The sequence below is a fragment of the Balaenoptera ricei genome, chromosome 14 (genome assembly GCF_028023285.1).
Source record: "Balaenoptera ricei isolate mBalRic1 chromosome 14, mBalRic1.hap2, whole genome shotgun sequence".
Lineage (NCBI taxonomy): Eukaryota > Metazoa > Chordata > Mammalia > Artiodactyla > Balaenopteridae > Balaenoptera > Balaenoptera ricei.
This window is the reverse complement of record NC_082652.1, coordinates 22,510,327-22,529,473: the sequence shown is the minus strand read 5'-3', so window position 1 is coordinate 22,529,473 and position 19,147 is coordinate 22,510,327. Positions and strand designations below refer to the sequence as shown.

The 19,147-nt window shown below is 46.7% G+C and overlaps 1 protein-coding gene across 2 annotated transcripts in view; it reads left to right on the top strand.

Annotated features, from left to right (window-relative positions):
* The window catches only part of ZNRF3 (zinc and ring finger 3), a 144,243-nt gene that overhangs the window by 86,733 nt on the left and 38,363 nt on the right, over positions 1-19,147 (top strand). For both annotated transcript variants that reach the window (XM_059894277.1, XM_059894278.1), the window contains exon 2: positions 3,500-3,625. In XM_059894277.1, the coding sequence (XP_059750260.1) occupies positions 3,500-3,625 (126 nt within the window). The remainder of the gene's footprint in view (positions 1-3,499; positions 3,626-19,147) is intronic.

Below are 19,147 nucleotides of genomic sequence, written 5' to 3'. Positions count from 1 at the left end.
GTGCTCTCCCTAACTTGGCATTTCTCGGAGTGTGTCCCATGAAACAGTGTGAGCATATTAAACACAAAATGGGTTAATCATCAACGGGTAGGAAATGCTGGTTTTAGCAAAGGTTAAAACCCTTTTAAGTTATTTAAACCTTAGGCCTCTGCAGAGCTTTAATTTCGAAATGTAGATCCCGAATCCCTATGTCCTGTTCCTCAGCATTAGTTGCGTGGGCAGGAACCCATTTATCATCGTGCAGGGCTAGTATTCTGCAGGACACAGTTTCCCGAAGGGCTCTGGTGCTTGGTTTAGGCTCTGGAAGGGTGGAAACCACATCGTCCTACATTGTGGATTCCCATGTTGGCTGAGGGCAGTCATTTCTGAGTAAACTCTTAGGACTTTTTTTTTTTAATTTATTTTTTATTTTTATTTATTTATTTATTTATAATTTATTTTGGCTGCACTGGCTCTTAGTTGTGGCATGCAGGATCTTTTAGTTGCAGCGTGCGTGCGGGATCTAGTTCCCCAACCAGGGATCGAACCCGGGCCCCCTGCGTTGGGAGCGTGGAGTCTTACCCACTGGACCACCAGGGAAGTCCCTGACTCTTGGGACTTTTTTTAAAAACTTATTTATTGTGGTAAAATTGATACAGAATTTACCACTTAAGCCATTTGAAAGTATACAATTCAGAGGCATTTAGTACATTCACGGTGATCACCCATCCATTACTATCTTCTGATGCCAGAACATTTTTATCACCGTAAAAGGACTCCTGTACCTAATAAGCAGTCACTCTCCGTTTCCCCCTCCCCCAGGCAGGCATCCACTAATCTGCTGCTTTCTGTTTCTATGGATTTGCCTGTTCTGGATATTTCATATCAGTGGAATTATACAATATATGGCCTTTTATATCTGGCTTCTTCAGTAAAGTTTTAATACACATACAAAGTCTTAGACCTGCATGATTCCTCTGCTTCCCTCGATGCAGCTCTCTATCACTGACCAAACCCTATACAGGTGTAAGTAACAAAAAGCACCTTTCCCCCTGGAAACCTCCAAGGCACATGGCCAGGTTAAAAATATCATGGAACACTGTAGAAAAGTGTCAGTAGTGGGGCTGCCGTTGACGTGACTTGACCTGGGATGTCAGGAAGCTGACTTGAGCCCGGCTGGGAGCCACTTCCTGGAGGGTCAGAAGTGCCTGGCTCTTGGCACAACTGGCTTATTGCCCTTGCCCGTCCTCTCCAGTTGGAGATCTGCATTTCAAGCCGCTCATCATTTAATAACCATCGAACATCCTAGAGTGGGCTGAGTTTTTCAGGGGCAGCTGGAGGGAAGCTGTGCCGTCCACTGCACTGCAGGACCCTCCTTGGTCCTTTGGGCAGACTCTTCGAGTCTGAGGGCTGGTGCAAAAATCATATGTCGCAGGCTTCCCCATCTCAGGTCCTGCAATTCCCAGGGCAGGGTTATCCTGTGCCCGCTATGAAGACAGCCGCTGGCCACCCCTTAAGCTCGCGGCGCTCACCCTTCCTTGTGGTTCCATCCACTTGCCAAGGATCTCTGCCCTCTGGGCTGCTCCCTCCCCTCCTCCACTCACTCATCCTCTCCAGTCCAGGGCCACCATTGCCAGAAGGTGCAACCCGCCTGCCTCAAATTACTGTTCTCGGTGCGCCGCTTTTCCGAAGAACCTGTGGTGCTGTCCTGGTGTCCACACGCCTTCCTGATTTTTGAGCCCGTCTCTTTCTTCTTGGTGTCGGCTGTGGCCTCCCATGCTGCTCAGGTAGCCTCTCCTCTCCCCCTGAATCCCTCAGCTCCTCGTCCCCGGGAGTGGATGGCTGCCCGTCCTCTCCCCTGCCCCGGACCCGTCCAGCTCTCCCTGTGGAAGCTCAGCTGCAACTCTGGCCACCTGCACCAAACTCACATTACACTCCCACACCACCCAGTTCAGAGCTGGCAGGCAACATTTCTTTACAGAGATTTTACCTCTTAGTCTTTTCTCCCCAGTCAGGTGACCAGCTCTCAGAAGAAGGGACAATAAAGTTAAGCAAGTGGAGTTGGAAGGTACTGGACTGTGAATTCAAGGGCCAGGCCACCCCTGGGGCAGCCACTTGCTGGCTGCGTTGTCTTGGAAAAGCTGTTTATCTTGAACTTCTCATCCATAAAATGAGTGGGGGATAAGGAGAGTGTATTAGTTTCCTATTTGCTACTATAACAAGTGACTACAAACTTAGTGGCTTAAAGCAACACAAACTTATTCTCTCATAGTTCTGGAGGTCAGAAGTCAAAAATGGGCCGGCAGGGCTACGTTCCTTGTGGAGGGTCTAGAGAGAATCCTTTTCCTTGTCTTTTCCAGCTTCTGGAGGCAGGCCGCCTGCATTCCTTGGCTCATGGCTCCCACCTCCATCTTCTGAGCACATCACTCCAACCTCTGCTTCCCTGGTCACATCTCCTCTGTTTCCACGATTCCCTTTTTTACTTGTAAGGACCTTTGCGATTACATTGGGCTGACCCAGGTAATCCAAGATATCAAACTTAATCACGTCTATAAAGTTTCTGGTGCCTTGTAAAGTAACGTATTCACAGGTTCTGAGGTTTAGGACATAGATGTCTCATGGGCCATTATTCTGGCTAACACAGTAGATTCTTCAGTCTCTTGTATCTCTAACATGCCATGACTCTAAAGACATATTTCTTCCAATTATTTAAAGAGCTTAGCACCGTGCTAGACTCCTTCACGTCTCGGTAAGTTAGGTTTATCCACAAGGACTTCCTCTTCTCAGATGGTTATTAGGGATTCTAGGGTCTGATAAAGCTCAATACTAGAACTGTGAGCGCAAGCCATAGTATCATTCTGTGTTCAGGCTTCCACTAAATGCACTTTTACTAGTAAAAATTTGACAGTGCTCTCCTACCTATCTTTGATTTTGTGTTTTGCAAATTTTGAAGAAACCTCAAAGCATTTCATCTGTTTTCCAGTAACCAGGGGTAGCCTTTAAACAGCCTGTTAGTTATCCTGGTGATTCTGCCGTATGTCTAGTGGTCTCTCCATAAATTCCTGAATGTGTTTCGAGGTCCTCTTGTGTCAGTTGAAGTAGATGTGTTGTTAAGGTCTGGAAGCCAAATAGTTTTGGATGCTGACCTAGCTCGTCTCCTCTGTAGCTGCCACTGAATGTTATGGTATTTCACAGCCATCTAGACCGGCATTTATGTGGGAGTTACACTGTCTCTCTTTTCCTACATCCCACTGGGTGGTGTCCACCTTGGGTGACCACTGCTTACAAAGCAGTGAGAAAGCATCTGTGAAGTCTATTTGTAGTGGCTCTATTGTGTTCTCCCCAGGGCTCACCTCATTGTACTGAAATAGGATCCACTCAATGGGTTGAAAAATGCATCCTCCCCATATAACTTTAAGTTTTGAGGTTGCTTTTGACTGTCGAGTCTGAGACGTGCACACCGGGAGTCAAGCAGGTCTGCAGCCTGCCTACTGAAATTTTCTTTCCATTTGTTTCCTAGATGCACCCACTGGGCCTGTGTAATAACAATGATGAAGAGGACTTGTATGAATATGGCTGGGTAGGAGTGGTGAAGCTAGAACAGCCAGAACTGGACCCGAAACCATGCCTCACTGTCCTCGGCAAGGTAAGCACCAGGCCCTCCGAATTGCTCCCGTTTTGATTGGTGTTCTCCACACCCTCATTTCCCCAATTCCTCAAATAGCCGGTTACGGAGAAGAGCCTTGCTGGCACAGCACTCTTTCCTGGCTGAAGTCATGTCTTGGAGCAGCCCCCCATGGTACCCAGAAGCTTGGACTCTGATGGCAGCTGCCAGCCTCAGAGTGGGCTCCACCCTGCCCACTGTGTGGCCTTGGGCAGGTCACTTCCCCTCGAGGAGTCTCAGTTTCTTCTCTGTGAACTGGGTTGATGATAGAGATTCACAATCCCTATCTTACACCCTTGGGGCCAGATATTTCAGAATTCTGAGATTTGAGGCATTTAGAAAGGTATTAAGATGCACATATTTTATATTAAGGAACCCCCAGGAGATGTGGGGCCGTCCTCAGGAACCAAACACATGCATATTTGTGTAGCAAACTACATGGATATTCACATTAAGTGGGACAACTAAAATCTAAATAGCCCCGTGTTAGTTCAGGGCAGCTGTGCCTCCAAATGAGTTCAGGGCCATTAAGTTTCGCTGCCAAGTAAGTTCTGAAAAGACGTTGGGGTTGTAGAGCTTTTTTGGTTTCAGAATGGCAGACAGCAATTATGGTCCTGTATTAGACCTTACCTCATAGGATGGTTAGCAGGTGAGATGAGATACAAACGTCTAGCAGAGGAAGCTCTCCAGAAATGTTTACTGCCATTGGCTATTGTTATTCCGTTTAGAAGTACTAAAAAAAAAACTTTCTTAGCCTCAAGGGTCAGCATTACCTCTGGCTGCAGTATAAGATAAAAGACAGAAATACATGTACTTTGGAAAACCATCTGTCAGTGATCTTAAAATATGACAGATAGCAACCTGTTTTGTTTTGTTTTTTAATTATTTATTTTTGGCTGCATTGGGTCTTCGTTGCCGCGCACAGGCTTTCTCTGGTTGCAGTGAGCGGGGGCTGCTCTTCGTTGTGGTGTGCGGGCTTCTCACTCTGGTTGCTTCTTTTGTTGCGGAGCACCGGCTCTAGGCGCGGGCTTCAGTAGTTGCAGCACGCGGGCTCAGTAGTTGTGGCACACGGGCTTAGTTGCTCCGCAACATGTGGGATCTTCCTGGACCAGGGCTTGAACCCGTGTCCCCTGCATTGGCAGGTGGATTCTTAACCACTGTGCCCCCAGGGAAGTCCCAACCACCTGTTTTAAACTGGATCATTTTGTTAAAGGGAAAGGTTTGGAGAAAGTTGTTAGAATTTTGGTTGGAGGAAAGATAGTATATCCTAAGGGTAGTGTTATTGCCTGGGTATTTTTTATATTCTCAGAAGCTGCTGTTCTAAGTATCATGGAGAGACAGCTGGGAGGAAAACAGTCCTGGTTCTGACCTCTTGAGGAGATTCAGGCCAGAGAAGAGGTGGTTTTGATGTTGGGAGCCTTTCCCACAGTCAAAGCTGTCCCAGCCGGTGTCTCCTGAAAGGGTTTTGGCCCAGGAGACCCTCATGGATCTAATCTGTGATGTTTGTGTCCCACTTGTCTTCTGAGTAGCTTCCCACCACTTCTCAAGTTCCCCTGCCCTTTTACAGAAGGAGAAGAAAAAAAAAAACAAGACAAAAACAAAAAACAAAAAACCACAGGGACTATTACCTGTTTGGTTTATAATTCCCAAAGTTGAATCAACGTGTTTTAGGCAGCCCAGGCCCCGATACGTCATCATTTAAATAGTTGGCCAGAGCTGCCTAATGATGCTCAGAGAGCAGTGACCCCCTTGAGAATACGTTAGTGTTTTCCTAGGAGAAATGCCAGCTCCATCCAAAGATTAGGAACAGTGCTTTCCTTGTAGGTAGCACTCTCCTGATAGAATATTTTCTCCTGTACTTAAGCTGCTGCTACGCAGGGCTCAGCAGCTTGGCTTAATTTTGCTTTGCCCCAGTCCAGTGGGTCTCCACCTACGCGTCTGTCATGTCTGTAAATGGGTTGGAACAGGGCCCCTCGGGGACACCCCCTGTTCTCCCATGGCCTAGTGGTGTTGAAGTCCCTCAGAGAACCCAAATGCTCCTCCTCCGCCTGGGACAACCATGTAGTGGTTTGACTTGAAGAGTTCTGTATGGTTTGGCCTGCTGGCCTGTGAAGCCAGGGGGAATAAAGACCCTCAACATATATTGCCTCATTAAGTATTTCTTGAGTTTATTCATTCACCAAATGTTTATTGAATGCAGGGGCCCGGGAGCTAAGCACATGGTTGTATCTGCTAAGAAGCAGCACCCTGCTCCATGTTTCTCCGTGTTTGGAGAAACATGTTTCTGTTTGGAGAGGCTGTGGTGGTGGCCAGGCCGTATTTGCACGTGGTTAATTACTGAAATTTGGCTTAACACCTGAATAAAATCATTAACCAACCCGCTTGGGCCAGACGAAGCAAGACGGTTTAGCTTTTGCTTAAAACCTGGGTTGGTACAGGAGGAACAAAGAGTCAGGCATCTCTCCCTCTCCCTCTCCTTCCTCTTCCTCTTTCTCCCTCCCTCTCTTCTGCTCTCTCACCTCGTTCTTAAGTGCAGTTGTTTCCAGCTTCAATTTTATTAACTTCGCTAACTGTGTTTTCTTTCTTTCTGAGCCCCCAAGTGCAGTGGCAAGAGGCTAGGGTAGGAAGAGCAAAGTGGCCCTCATGGGCGGCCTGCTCGCCTGCAGACACACAGCATGGTTTTCTACCCTTTCTTTGCCCTTAGTGGTGAAGGCAAGAAGGAGGTGGGCAGCTAAGAGAAGCACAAAAGTAAGACGCAAAAAAAAAAAAAAAAAAAAAAAAAAAAAAAAAAGTAAGACGCTACAGCCAAGTCCCCGTGGGGGTGGGGGAGGGACTCCTCCTCCGTGTAGATGTTGAGACTTGTTGAAAACCATAGACGGGGGGAGGGGGAGGATGCTGTCAGGCGTTTGGAGGAGCCTGGGGGAGAAGGGGGAGGGCCAGACGCAGACCCCTCTCCCTCCCCCATCACCTACCCCCATCACCCACCTGCCCACAGAAAGTGCCATGGGGTGAAATGTTGAAAATAACAGAGGAATGTCCTAAATTAAGAAAACGTAAATGCCTCTCCAGGAGTTCAAATAAAGTTTCATTTTAAAAGGGAAAGACATAAACTCATCACCTCGGTTTATTACTGAGTGCTTTTGAACTCCTCAAAAAAGGAACACTATAAACTCATGAGAGAAAAATGATTTATGATCCCCTCCTTATAATCTTTTTGATTCTGGAGGAGGCAGGGCAGACAGTCGGATCAGCTAGGGGGGCAGAGTTGGGGTGGGGGTGAGCTCCCCCAGAACATAGCAGGCCAGGGCACCAGGCCAGGCCCCGGGCAAATCCCTTCTGCTTTCTGGGCCTTTCTTTTCCACTTCATGTGAAGAGGCTGTTCTGGGCTCCTTGATTGTCTAACATTTTGAACTTCTGTATCATATTAAGAATCTCCCCTTGATATTCTAGTTTTCGGGGATTTCTAGGTGCAGCCTTGAAAGGCTCTGTTAACCTGCAACAGTTTACGTCCTCGGAGACTGAAACAGAAAAAAATAGACATTACTGAGCAGCTTGCTATTGAAAGTAAGGGTCTTAAACCATCCCCAAAGTGCAGGAGTCTGTTTATGCCTCAGGCATTTTAACCCTTCAGTTCAAACAGTGTTTATTATTTAAGCATCTTACGGGATTGGTAAGACATTGGAAGGTCGACTTTAATAGCCGTGGTTCTTATGACTCTTCCACCTCATGGAGAGCCTCGTGGCAGGGAACACACAAGACGTGCTCAGATCTAACACAGCCCGCCTGGCCCAGATTCACCAAACGTGGAAGAAAACCAGCCTCCCTCCCTCACACCCCACGCTGGAGTGGACTCGTAGGGAGGGTTTTGAAGGGCAGGATGGACAACAGGCATGAAATTGGCTCTTGCCAGTCCTTAGGAGGAGAGCAGAAAGTTAGTAGAAAGACAAGAAAAACAAGGGATTTAGGTCAAAGAGATGCAGCTTTGGCTGAGTGACCTCGGGAAGGTCACTTCAGTTCTTGGGGCTCATGCTGCCCTTGTAACTGTGTTGGGGGGTACTGCGAGGGGCCCTGAACACAGAGCCTGGCTCTCAGGGGACGCCGGCAAGAGTGTAAGAGCAGCCCTCGTGCGGTGGGTGCTCGCCGAATGCCGAGAGCTTTCCGAGCAGCGTCTCCTCTCGTAGTCAGGCCAACTCTGGGACCGTGTCCAGATTCCCATCTTACGATGAGGAGATCTCAACCTAACCTGAGATCCAATGGCTCCCAATTGCTGAGCCGAAATCTGAGATCAGGACTGTCATGCCGCCGCATCAGCACTGGTTTCTTCCTCCTGCCTCCTTTTGCCTTTGCCGGTTTTTCTAGATAAAAATCGGATGCGTTTCAGTAGTCACTGGCTGGGCAAGGACCGTTGGTCGCATTGAATAGAAACCGTGCTTGAGCTGTGCTGAGCCGAAAGGGGAATCCGCTCTGGAAGCTCCTGAGTGTCGTCAGGGAGCCCGTGATGGGGGCGCTGCTGCTCCTCTGGAACCGCCGACCGCAGGGCTTAGGTCTTCTGGGAATCTGCGTTATTCCCCACCCCCCCAACACCTCCTTGGTCGGGGACAGCACCCCAATATCCCTTGGCCTGTCACTCTTGGTTTCAAGTCTAAAGGATTCCAGAAAAGGGATTTAGTGGCCCATCTTGGATCAGGTGCTCACCTGTAGTCTGGTCAGCTGTGATCCGGGGCTGGGAGCACACTGCAACTGCCCAGCCGTGTGTGCGGCATGGGTGGAAGGTGTGCCTTCCAGAAGGAAGCTGGTGGGGACAGTGCTGGCCTACCGTCCCCAAGCAGCCCCCTCAGTCACCCAGTCACGTGTGCACTCACAAGCCGCTGGGCGATGGCCTCAGTTTATCCCAGGTCGGTCAGAGAGGCGCCACTTGGAAGGGCCTGCTCTGGTTCCTGTGTGCTGGCAAGAGTCACTTCCTCTTGCCCTGAACCGAGGGCCAGTCCCTGGCACAGACGGTGGTTGTTGTGAGTGAGGAGAAGCACGTCCCCGGGGCCGGAGGGGTTGGGGCTATGAGGCAGGCGCGTAACCTCCAGGAAGAGGGCGGGAAGAACGGGAGCAAGTTCCTCAGGGGGGTGTTGAAAGTTGCTGGGGCAGGAAGAGGGTTTCGGATGCAGGAGTTTCATCTTCATCCCCCAGGAAGCTGGGAGCCACTGAAGGTTGTGGGGATGTTCATTGGGTAGTGTGTCTAGGCTGGGGGAGAGGGGAGGGTCAGGTTACTCTGCTGGTGGGTGCTTCTGGAGCTGAACGGGCCCAGACGTCAAGTCTCTTGAACGCTTTGGTGAGGCTCTAGCCAGTGACGTTGCCAAGGACACCTCGCGTTCGCCTTCAGATTTCCCGGCTCTTCATCTCGCCTCTCCTGTTTCCACCTGCGGCAGCAGCCTGGCCGAGCGCACGGCAGGTGGACACTGCCGGGAACCGCCGTGCCTGTGAGGCGGGGAGCAGCTCGGCAGTCCTGGCTCTTCTGATGAGCAGTGCGCAACCCGGTGGCGGGTGGGGGGGTGGTCGGTGGAGAACTGAACCCTTGCATTCACTCCACCGACCCACATCCAGCCCTCGGAGTGCCTAGGTAACTTCTTCAAAGAGAACAAAGACCTTAGTGACCGAAGTGACCGCAAGGCAGAAAACAGAATCAAAGGAATTTAATTTTTTCAGGATGGTTGGGAGGAGAGGGAACACATAATGGTTAAGACTGGGGTTTAGTCATCAAACTAACCTGAACTTAAACCCCAGTTCCAGCCCTTTAATCCATGTGACCTGGGATGGTCCCTGAACCCCTCTGCCCATTTCCACCTCTGGAGACAGGAACCTCGAGGCACCTCAGGGAGAGAGTGTGTGTCAGGTTCACGCGTGGCTGGAAACACAAATTAGCAGCTCTTGGTGCCCATCCTCTCTCCCTCCCTCCCTCCCTCCCTCCCTCCCTTATTATCCTTCAGTTTCTTTCAGCACTCACAGTGCTGTTACTTAAGTAGTCAGATCCTTAGAGACAGAAAATAGAGTGGTGGTTGCCAGGGCTGCGGGAAGGGGAGAATGAGGAATTAGAGTTTAACGGGGCCGGAGTTTCAGGAGGAGGTGGAAAAGTTCTGGAGATGGGCGGTGGTGGAGGGAGCGGGGGGGCTCGTCGTGCAGGGTTTGGTCACAGATGGGTGTTTCCTACAGTATTGGGTCCCCCAGCCCCTAGGCCGAGCCCAGCCTAGCGCTCCTGAGAATGAGATTCCCCGCTCTGTCTCAAGAGCGATGATGGGACTAAAATCTTAGGGTCTGACTTGAAAGGAAGGTGGTGGCTGACTGGAGCAGGGTCTCAGAGCAGCTGCCCCCGTCACAGGCATTGGCCTCTTGAGGCAGGGAAGTGAGTGTGATATTTGCCACACACCTGAGCTCAGGGTACTGTGGCTACCCGCAGCTCATTGCCGTGGTATCCTTGGGAGCACCCGTGCTTGGGACACTTAACTGTGTCACACCTGCCCAGAGCATGTTACCCGAGGCGTCTTATTGCAGCGGTTCTCAACTGGGGGCGTACATAGCGCGCACACACACACACACACACACACACACACACACACACACACACTGCCCCAGGGGACATTTGGCAATATCTGGAGACATTTTTGGTTTTCAGACAAAAATATCCAGGAGAGGATGGGGGTGGGGCTGCTGCTCAACACCCTACAAGGCACAGGCCAGCCCCCCCACAACAAAGAACATTCTGGCCCCAATGTCAGTAGTGTCACCATTGAGAATCCCTGTCTTTCTGTGACACGTTTTCTCTCCCTAAGAAGACCTTAAATTCCACTTCCTCCTTCATCCTTTGCTTCTCTGCCCTGCTGGCCTCCAGTACAGAGACAGGTTCACTGTGTCCTGTGGTGTGTTCGTTGAAGTGCATGATCAATGTTAGAGCGCGTTTGTGTTTCCACATGAGGAGTGCAGGGAGCACAGTTTGCAACTATGCCGCGTGGCTTCACGATCTGGGCTCCCTGCAGTCCTCTGCGCTCCTCTCTTTAGGCCAGTTAACCTCTCTTTGTCTTCGTTTCTCCATATTGCCCTCTGTAAAGATAGTTGTGACAATTAAAAAAATGATGTGTGTAGAGTTCTCGGAGTGTGTGAATACTCAACAAATATCAATTTCCTCCCTTCTCTAAACATACTCCTGAGGTGAGGTGGGTTTCTGGTTGGAGAGGAAGTTTGGAAGGCTCTTCAGATTTATTTTAAGGAGTACTTGGGTAAATAACTCCCATATTTGGTTAAAAAGGAAAGCAAGAAAGGAACTTAGTGAAAGAAATCAGATCAGGAGGAAAAGATTGACATGATATGAATGGAAAAAGGAAAAACTCGGGGAATACCACTTTTCTTCTAAGGTCATGTGTCTGATTTGAAAGTCACAAACTTTTAATCTGATGCTTTTCTTCTATGCCTAAATCTTCCAAGAACCTCTTGGTTAAAAGGCTATATTAAGCCCAAGACTTTCTTAAACTAGGTCTGAGACATTTTCAGGTATAAAACGCTAACTGAAACCATTATTTGAAATCCTCTGAAAGACTTAAGGGAGTTTTGAAGATAGAGCGAGTGAATAGAACAAATAATGTTTCTGCCAACCCAAGGAGCACAGGCTGATGGCCATCTCCCCAGACTAGGGGAAGTCTGGCTCACAACACTCCTTCTGGCCATTGTCCCCTCTGATTGAGCCAGGCTCTCAATAGAGCAGGGGCCACAAATGAGGCTGTCCTAGGAGACTAGGACTGGTGTGACCGGCCAGCAGAAAGACCATCAAAAACAGCTGATGACCTTGTCGACTTTTGAGAGGCCATTTTGAATAATAAATGAAGTTAAAACCTAACATATTAAGTCATGATAATATGCATAGTACCAGTCCCAAGTCAGGTGACCTGAATCTCTCATACCTGGAGATAAGCCCCAAAGTCCCACCTGCTCAAGGTTCTCAGAGAGAGGGGTCTTGCACACACCTGGCTGTGTGCGTGAATTAACCCAAATAAGCAGCAGCGGGCTGCCCCTCGAGTGCGTTTCTGGCCACGTCCAGGGGCATTTCAGATTTGGCGGGGGGCTGTCTTGACAGTGACTGCATGTAACTGGTTAACGATCTACGTGGAGAACCTGTGCACGAGGTTTAACCAGCTCACAGTATAGGGCGCTTGAGCTGCACCTGTGCAGGAGGGCGCCTGGGTGCCCAACCTGGGCAGAGAGACCCATTGGGTGAAGACGTGGAGGAACGGGAATACTGGCCAGATCTTGTCTGCTAACCTTGGTCACAAGACCTTCTCAGACTGCGGACAAAAGCCACTTCTTTGCCTCGTCCTCTGTCTTTCGTGTTTGTTCCCCTTACAGAAAGCACCATATTTCATATGATAAAAGGTAGCATTCAGCTTTGGTGATCTTATTTTCCAAATCAGACCTCGGGCTGTGTGTTCTAATACTTTCTGTGCCGTTTTAAGTTCAAGGCAGTCTAAACAATTGGGATACTGAAATCCTTTAAATTCTGCATCATTTTTGCTAGTTATAAAAATAATAAGAGTATCAACACATTCCAGTAGTTCTATGCACTGCTGGATGCAATAAAATTCTAGTCAGCCTGAAGAACTTTGGCTGTTTCTTGGCATGTATAAAGCCCTTGGCCTTCACTATTACACCTTACCCGGTTGCTGATAGATGTTCACAAATGTATCAACTCTTAACTGAACCTCAGAGAAAAGAATGTGGAATATGCAAGGAACTTTTGTTACCTTGGCTTGCTCTTAATCAAATTTTAAAGTGTTTAGCTTCAAAAGCTTTCTTTTTCATCTATTTGTAAGCATAGTAGATTGGTGTTTTTTTTTTTTTTTAAAGGGAATGCTATTTATTTATTTATTTTATTATTTATGGCTGTGTTGGGTCTTCGTTTCTGTGCGAGGGCTTTCTCTAGTTGCGGCAAGCGGGGGCCACTCTTCATCGTGGTGCGCGGGCCTCTCAGTATCGCGGCCTCTCTTGTTGCGGAGCGCAGGCTCCAGACGCGCAGGCTCAGTAATTGTGGCTCACGGGCCCAGTTGCTACGCGGCATGTGGGATCTTCCCAGACCAGGACTCGAGCCCGTGTCCCCTGCATTGGCAGGCAGACTCAACCACTGCGCCACCAGGGAAGCCCAGTAGATTGGTTTTTTAAGTGAGTTATTTTCTTAGTGTTTTTCCTTTTTTTAGAGTTTCAGTTGCTAGAATCTTAACATTTTTTATAACCCCTAATTTTAAAGGTATACCCAAAATTTATAGCATTAACTTATTTTACTGTTTTTGTAACTAACAAATTTTCTGGTCCCTTTGTCTTTTTTTTTTTTTTTTTTTTAAGTGTGTAATTCTCATATTCCTAGTGTCAGGAACAGTGCCTGGTACATATAGTGGGCACTCGGTAGATATTTGTTGCATGAAACAATTAATTATGGAGAATTTAAAAGTAGAAGGAAAAAACCCAACTTTAATTTTGCTCCTTTAACACATGTACTGTCAATCTTGGTTTATTCCCTTCCAGTCTTCCAGGGAACCCGAGTCTGATTTTTAACGTAATTATTATGAAGGTATGAACATCTGTTCTGCCTTTTCAAACTTAATAACATATGCTAGTCATTTTACCAGTTTGCTATTATCTTCGTAACCTATCATTTTATTGGTTGCATAACATGACAATAGAACATACCATGATATAGTTGACCATTCCCCCGGGTTCTGTAATTAGATTGCTTCTGTTTTATTTTTAATCCTTACAAAGAAACCAAACTGAAAGCTTTCTTTATGTAAGATGGGTTTTTGGGGGTTTTTTCCCTCTTTGAATTATTCTCTCATGGTAATATTCCAGGAGGAGATTATAGATCAAAGGATATGAACATTTTTTAAATGATTCTTGGTAGAGACAGTTACAAATTGCTTTTCAGGAAAGTTCCCTCAGTTTACCTTGCCACTAGTGAAGTAAGAGTGAACCATTTTCCACAGAAACAATGCTAACATTGACTGTTATCGTTAATGTTTCTTTACTAGTTTGAAAGATAAAAATAGTACTTCATTGTTTTCATTCGCATTTCTTTGATTATTAGCAAGTATTAAGCGCCAAGCATTTTTCCATCTGCTAATTAAATTTCCTCTCTTGTGAATTGTCTATTCTGGTCCCTTGCTCGTTTATGGGTGGATCTTAATGTAGGGTTTTTTTTTTATAGCAATGCATTAATTCCTTGTCATTTTGGAATATTTTTAAACTGGCCCTTTTATTTACTAATTTTTTTTTGTTTTAGCTCTCTTGGCATGCAGAAGTTTAAAATTTTTACACAGTCATCACTCCTTCATGATTTCTTCTATTGCTTTTAAACTTAATTATTTTCTTCCCTCCCTTGCAAGCTTAGAATCATTTTTGCCTTTTCTGCATTTTCTGTGACCACTGGTTTTAATATATTACACCTTTAAGTCACTCAATTTATTTTGATGTGTAATATCAGGGAGTGGCTAAGTAGAGTCTCTCTCTTTCTCAAAGTTGTCATTGCCTTCATTTTATGTATCTTCCTCCTTTTAAAAATAATATATTCTGTTCTACTGAATTCTGTAACAGAATCACATCCTGTGTTATCTACTGTCAAGTTCTGTATCCCTTTTTGGGCCAATACCACACTGTTTTAATTTTTGTTGTTTTAGAACACAGTCCCAGAGTTAAGTGAAATATGCTTGCGAACACATTTAAAAGAATTAATCCATCGGTAAATCAACAAAGCAAATGCCTGTTTGTGGTATTCTTTAGAGCAGGGAATCCTAGTTAATCCTCATCCTCTCCCACTTAGTGAGTATATCATAACCCTGCCCCAACTCTGTCAGCATGGGGAGCTGCTTTCAGAATCTGTTCATTATTGTAAATGCCATATTCAAGTTTCACTCCATTCCAGCACGCACACAAAATTTTTATTAGGAAATGTATACTGTGGTTAAAACCAACTATTAAGCCTATTTCAACTTTCAGTTACCCAAGATTGTTTCACCACCAAAACTTTTCTACCCATTTCTGTTCAAGAAATAGATGATTGGACTCTATACAGAAATAGAACAGAGATGACTGATCAGATTGTTCCCACACGAAGGCTTCTTTTTTTCTAAGTGTCCAGTGGTTTTTAGTATATTCATAGAATTGTGCAACTACCACCCACAATCAATTTTAGTATTTTCATGTTCTTTATATATTATAGATACAAGTCCCTTTTCAGATGTCTGAACATTTCCATCAACCCAAAAAGAAACCCCTTACCACTGAGCCGTCATCTCCCTTCCATACTGGACATTCCGTATAAATGGAATCATGCAGAACGTGGTCTTTTGTATCTGTTTCCTTTTGTTTACCATTATGTTTTCAGGGTTCATCTGTGTTGCAGCAAGCAACAGTACATCGTTTCTTCTTATTGCCAAATAATAGTTCATTGTTTGTTTACTGCTTGTTTATCAGTTGATGGACATTTTGGTTACTAAGAATGATCTGTGAACATTTGTGTACATGATTTCTTTTTTAAGATTTCTTTTTTATTTATTTATTTTAGGCTGCATCAGGTCTTAGTTGCAGCATGCGGGACATTTGTGGCAGCATGCGGGACATTCGTTGAGGTGCGCGGGCTCTTCATGGTGGCGCACGGGCTTCTCTCTAGTTGTGGCATGTGGGTTTTCTCTTCTCTAGTTGTGGCGCGTGGGCTCCAGGGCACATGGGCTCTGTAGTTGTGGCGTGTGGGCTCTCTAGTTGAGGCGCACGAGCTCAGTAGTTGTGGTGTGCGGGCTTCGTTGCCCCATGGCATGTGGGATCCTAGTTCCCTGACCAGGGATCGAACCCGTTTCCCCTGCATTGTAAGGTGGATTCTTTACCACCGGACCACCAGGGAAGTCCCTGTGTACATGATTTTGTGTAGGTATAGGTTTTCACTTCTCTTGGGTAAATAACTAAGAGTGGAATTGCTAGGTCATATGGTAACTGTTTAACCTTTGAAGAACTGCCAGACTGTTTTCCAAAGTGGCCACACATTCTACATTACCGCCAGCAGTGTATGATTTCTCCACATTCTAGCCAACACTTGTTATTATCTGTCTTTTTGATTACAGCCATCCTAGTGGGTATGAAGTGGTATCTCATTATGGTTTTGATTTGCATTTCCCTGATGGCTAATGATGTTGAACATCTTTTCCATGTGCTTATTGAAGGGTTGTATATCTTCTTTGGAGAAATATCTCTTCAGATCCTTTGCCCATTTTTTAATTGGTAATTTATCTCTTTATTATTGAGTTATAAGTGTTCTTTATGTATCCTAGATACATGTCCCTTATCAGACACATGATTTGCAAATATTTTCTCCTATTCTGTGGGGTTTCTTTCACTTTGTTGATAGTGTCCTTTGAAGCATAAAAGTTTAAATTTCAGCAAAGTTCAGTTGATCTATTTTCTTTTGGTGTCATGCCTAAGAAACCATTGGAAAACTCATTCTTTTTTTTTTTTAATTTTATTGAAGTATAGTTGATTTACAATGTTGTATCAATTTCTGTTGTACAGCAAAGTGATTGAGTTATACATATATATATATATATATTCTTTTTCATATTCTTTTCCATTGTGGTTTATCGCAGGATGGAAAGCTCATTCTTTCACTGAGACCCACTAGTCATCCTTAGTGTGGTATTTTACATGGTCGTATATTTAAGGCCCTTCTGGGATTTGTAATAAAGAATTTATTCTCTTTCCCTCCAGAAGCTTAAAGCTAACAGAGGGCCAGGAAGCACTGGTCTCTCTTCATCGCCAGTCCTTGTCTTGAGCTGCCCTCCAGATCCCTTGATTTCACCGGGGTCATCTGAGCCACTACAGTCTCCACGTATCCTATGGCAGGTGGCTGGTCCAGCACGGGGCATGCAGTGGTCAAGACTCCTTCAGTTCCAGCTCAGTAGCTGAATGGCTGGGTTAAATATATGGAAAGGCAGCAGAGCTACTGCCCAGCCTTCTCCTTTTTTTAGCTAATGATGGTTCTGGAAGAGACTGGCCTGCTACTTCCTAGCATCCCCAGCAAACGCCCATGAACGTGGGTACTCCTGCTGACCAGATTTAGGGACCCGATTTCTGTAGGGTTTAAGGTTATATTCTGTCAGGTTTAAGTAGGGGAGACAAGACAGTCTACCAAAATAAAGGGAAAAGAAAAGCCAATTTTGAAATGCTACAGAAAGGACGTAGGCGAGTGACAGCTGTCAGTAAGGCTCCCACCTCCGCTGTGCTATTAGTGCCTTTGAAAAGACAATAGCCCAAAGGTCCCATTTTAGAACACTCAAGATCTTGAAATGTTTCCAAAATAATTTTTCTCTCAAAGGTTTACTGATGAGCACCAGACTGTGAAAATAATTCCCCCTAACTGATGGCCACGCCCCTGTTCTCAGAAGAGGGTGTAGCTACAGTCTTCAGGGTTCAGGGTCATCGACCAGGATGCTGTGCTCCTAAGAGCACACCAACAGGCAGTGCAGGGACCTTCCGTTGAGTTCTAGCCGTAACCCGCAGCCTGTCTGGAAGGCCTGACTTCAGGGGAGCTGGTGGTGCAGTGACTTCATGCCTGCTAGACCTGAGACTTTTCCCAAGTTCTTTCTCATGAGGCCAGAAGCACCGAGAAAAGGGAAAAAAGTTCTTGTAGTTATTTCTGTGTCATTTATAGCATCTGAAATTCATCTAAGACCCTGCAAATACTGTTTGCTGTTCAAGCACCCCATTTTTCCTGTTATATAGTCTTGAGTTCCTCTGCTCATATTACAGTGCAGTTAGCCTTTATATCATGATTATGTTAAGATGGATAGATCTATCGATCGATAGATAGGAGACTGGATGCAATTGGCTACCACACAGAATGTTTACTTGACATGGAAATGGACTCTTCCCTAAAGGTCAAAGTAGAATCAGTTTGTTTTGCAAAAGGATTACTTGTAGAATTGCTTTCAGCTATCCACACTGCCCTGCAAACGAACCCCACCCCACCACCAAAAAAAAAGACAAATGCAGTATACACCCATCTCTTAAGCATTGTATTATGTTAAGAAGGTGGTATTCTATAAAGCTGCATCTCTTACCAGGCCCCCACCCTCTTTATCCCCCTCTGCTATTGTCATCTCTGCTTAGGTTGGGTTCTCTTCTATGAATGAGAGAAAATAAGAAAATTGCCTGTTTTAGGCAATGCAGGTGTGTTTCAGAGATTTAGAGTTAAGAAGTCAAGTAAATATTTTGGCAGCCCAACAAAGGTAAGCAAGGGAGAACGCACCTCATGGGCTTTTCAAATTACAGGCCTGTCCAAACACTGCCTTCCTCAAGAGCTGCTGGTCAGGGCCAAAGCCTTCCCTGCTCGGTGGTGGCGACAAGGCCTGGCCGAGAAGTGGGCTCGCTTCTCTCACTGACCCTGGCCCTGTGCCCAGTAGGACGCTGTTGGACTTTGATCCATCTGACCCGAGAGGAAAGATACTTATCAGTAAGGGAGAGATCTTTCCTCCTTAACAGATTCTAATCACATAGCTTCCTCTTCCTTGCTGAAAAAATCCCGGATAGCTTTTTCTCCCCTTTTAAATTGGAACGCTGAAGAGACGGGGCATAGCATCTCAGATAACTTTTTCGGTGTAACTTCATCCATCTCGAGGGTTAGGAGGTGGACAGCTATAAAAGAGGACCCGGAAGTAGCATGTCTCAGGGGGGCTGGGCATCCAGGTGCACCCCAAGTGCATCAGTCTAGGTGGCTTCTGGGTCTCCTGGTTTAAGAGCAGAGACATCCCAGAAGGAGGTTGCTCTGACCTGCTAGTGGCATGTCTCCTCCATTCAAGCTGTGCTTTGTGTCTCTTCTAACAGAACGGCAGACGTGAAAACTCCCTCTCTTCCTTGCCCTCCCCCAGTGGCTTCCAGTGGATCACCTTGGCAGGGCCTCATCCGAAGAGGGCGGGAGGGCTGGCGGGAGGAGGGTGGTAGCTGCACCAGCGGCCCCTTTGATCACCTCCCTCCCGGTTCCAGGCCCCGCCGCCAGCAGGCCAGCCAAAGGCCCGGCTCTACTGATCTGATGAGGTGCTGAATAGGACCCGAGGGGCAGTGACGGGAGCGAGAAGAAAGCCTCGGGAATGAAAAGGAAACCCTGTGAACCTGCTTGGCTTCACTGGCCAGATTTTCCTACCAGGGAGCCGCTCAGTTCCTGCCAGCCCAGCCGCCTGCCCCTCACCCCAGCCCCTCCTGTCTGCTTTTCAGACCCAGTGTGTGTTTTGTGTTTGAATCATGGCTGCTCTCCCTGGTTCTCAGGCTGGGAACCCACTGCGCCTGTTTCCATGGTCACTGGGAAGCGCTCAGCGCCATGTGCTTCAAAGGGAACCTTTCCCCTCCCGGCGCTTGAGCTGCCCGCCCCAGGCGGCCACACAATAAGCAGCTCCTCCGAGCCAGGCCTCTGACCCTCGCTTGCCAGGAGGAAAACCTTGC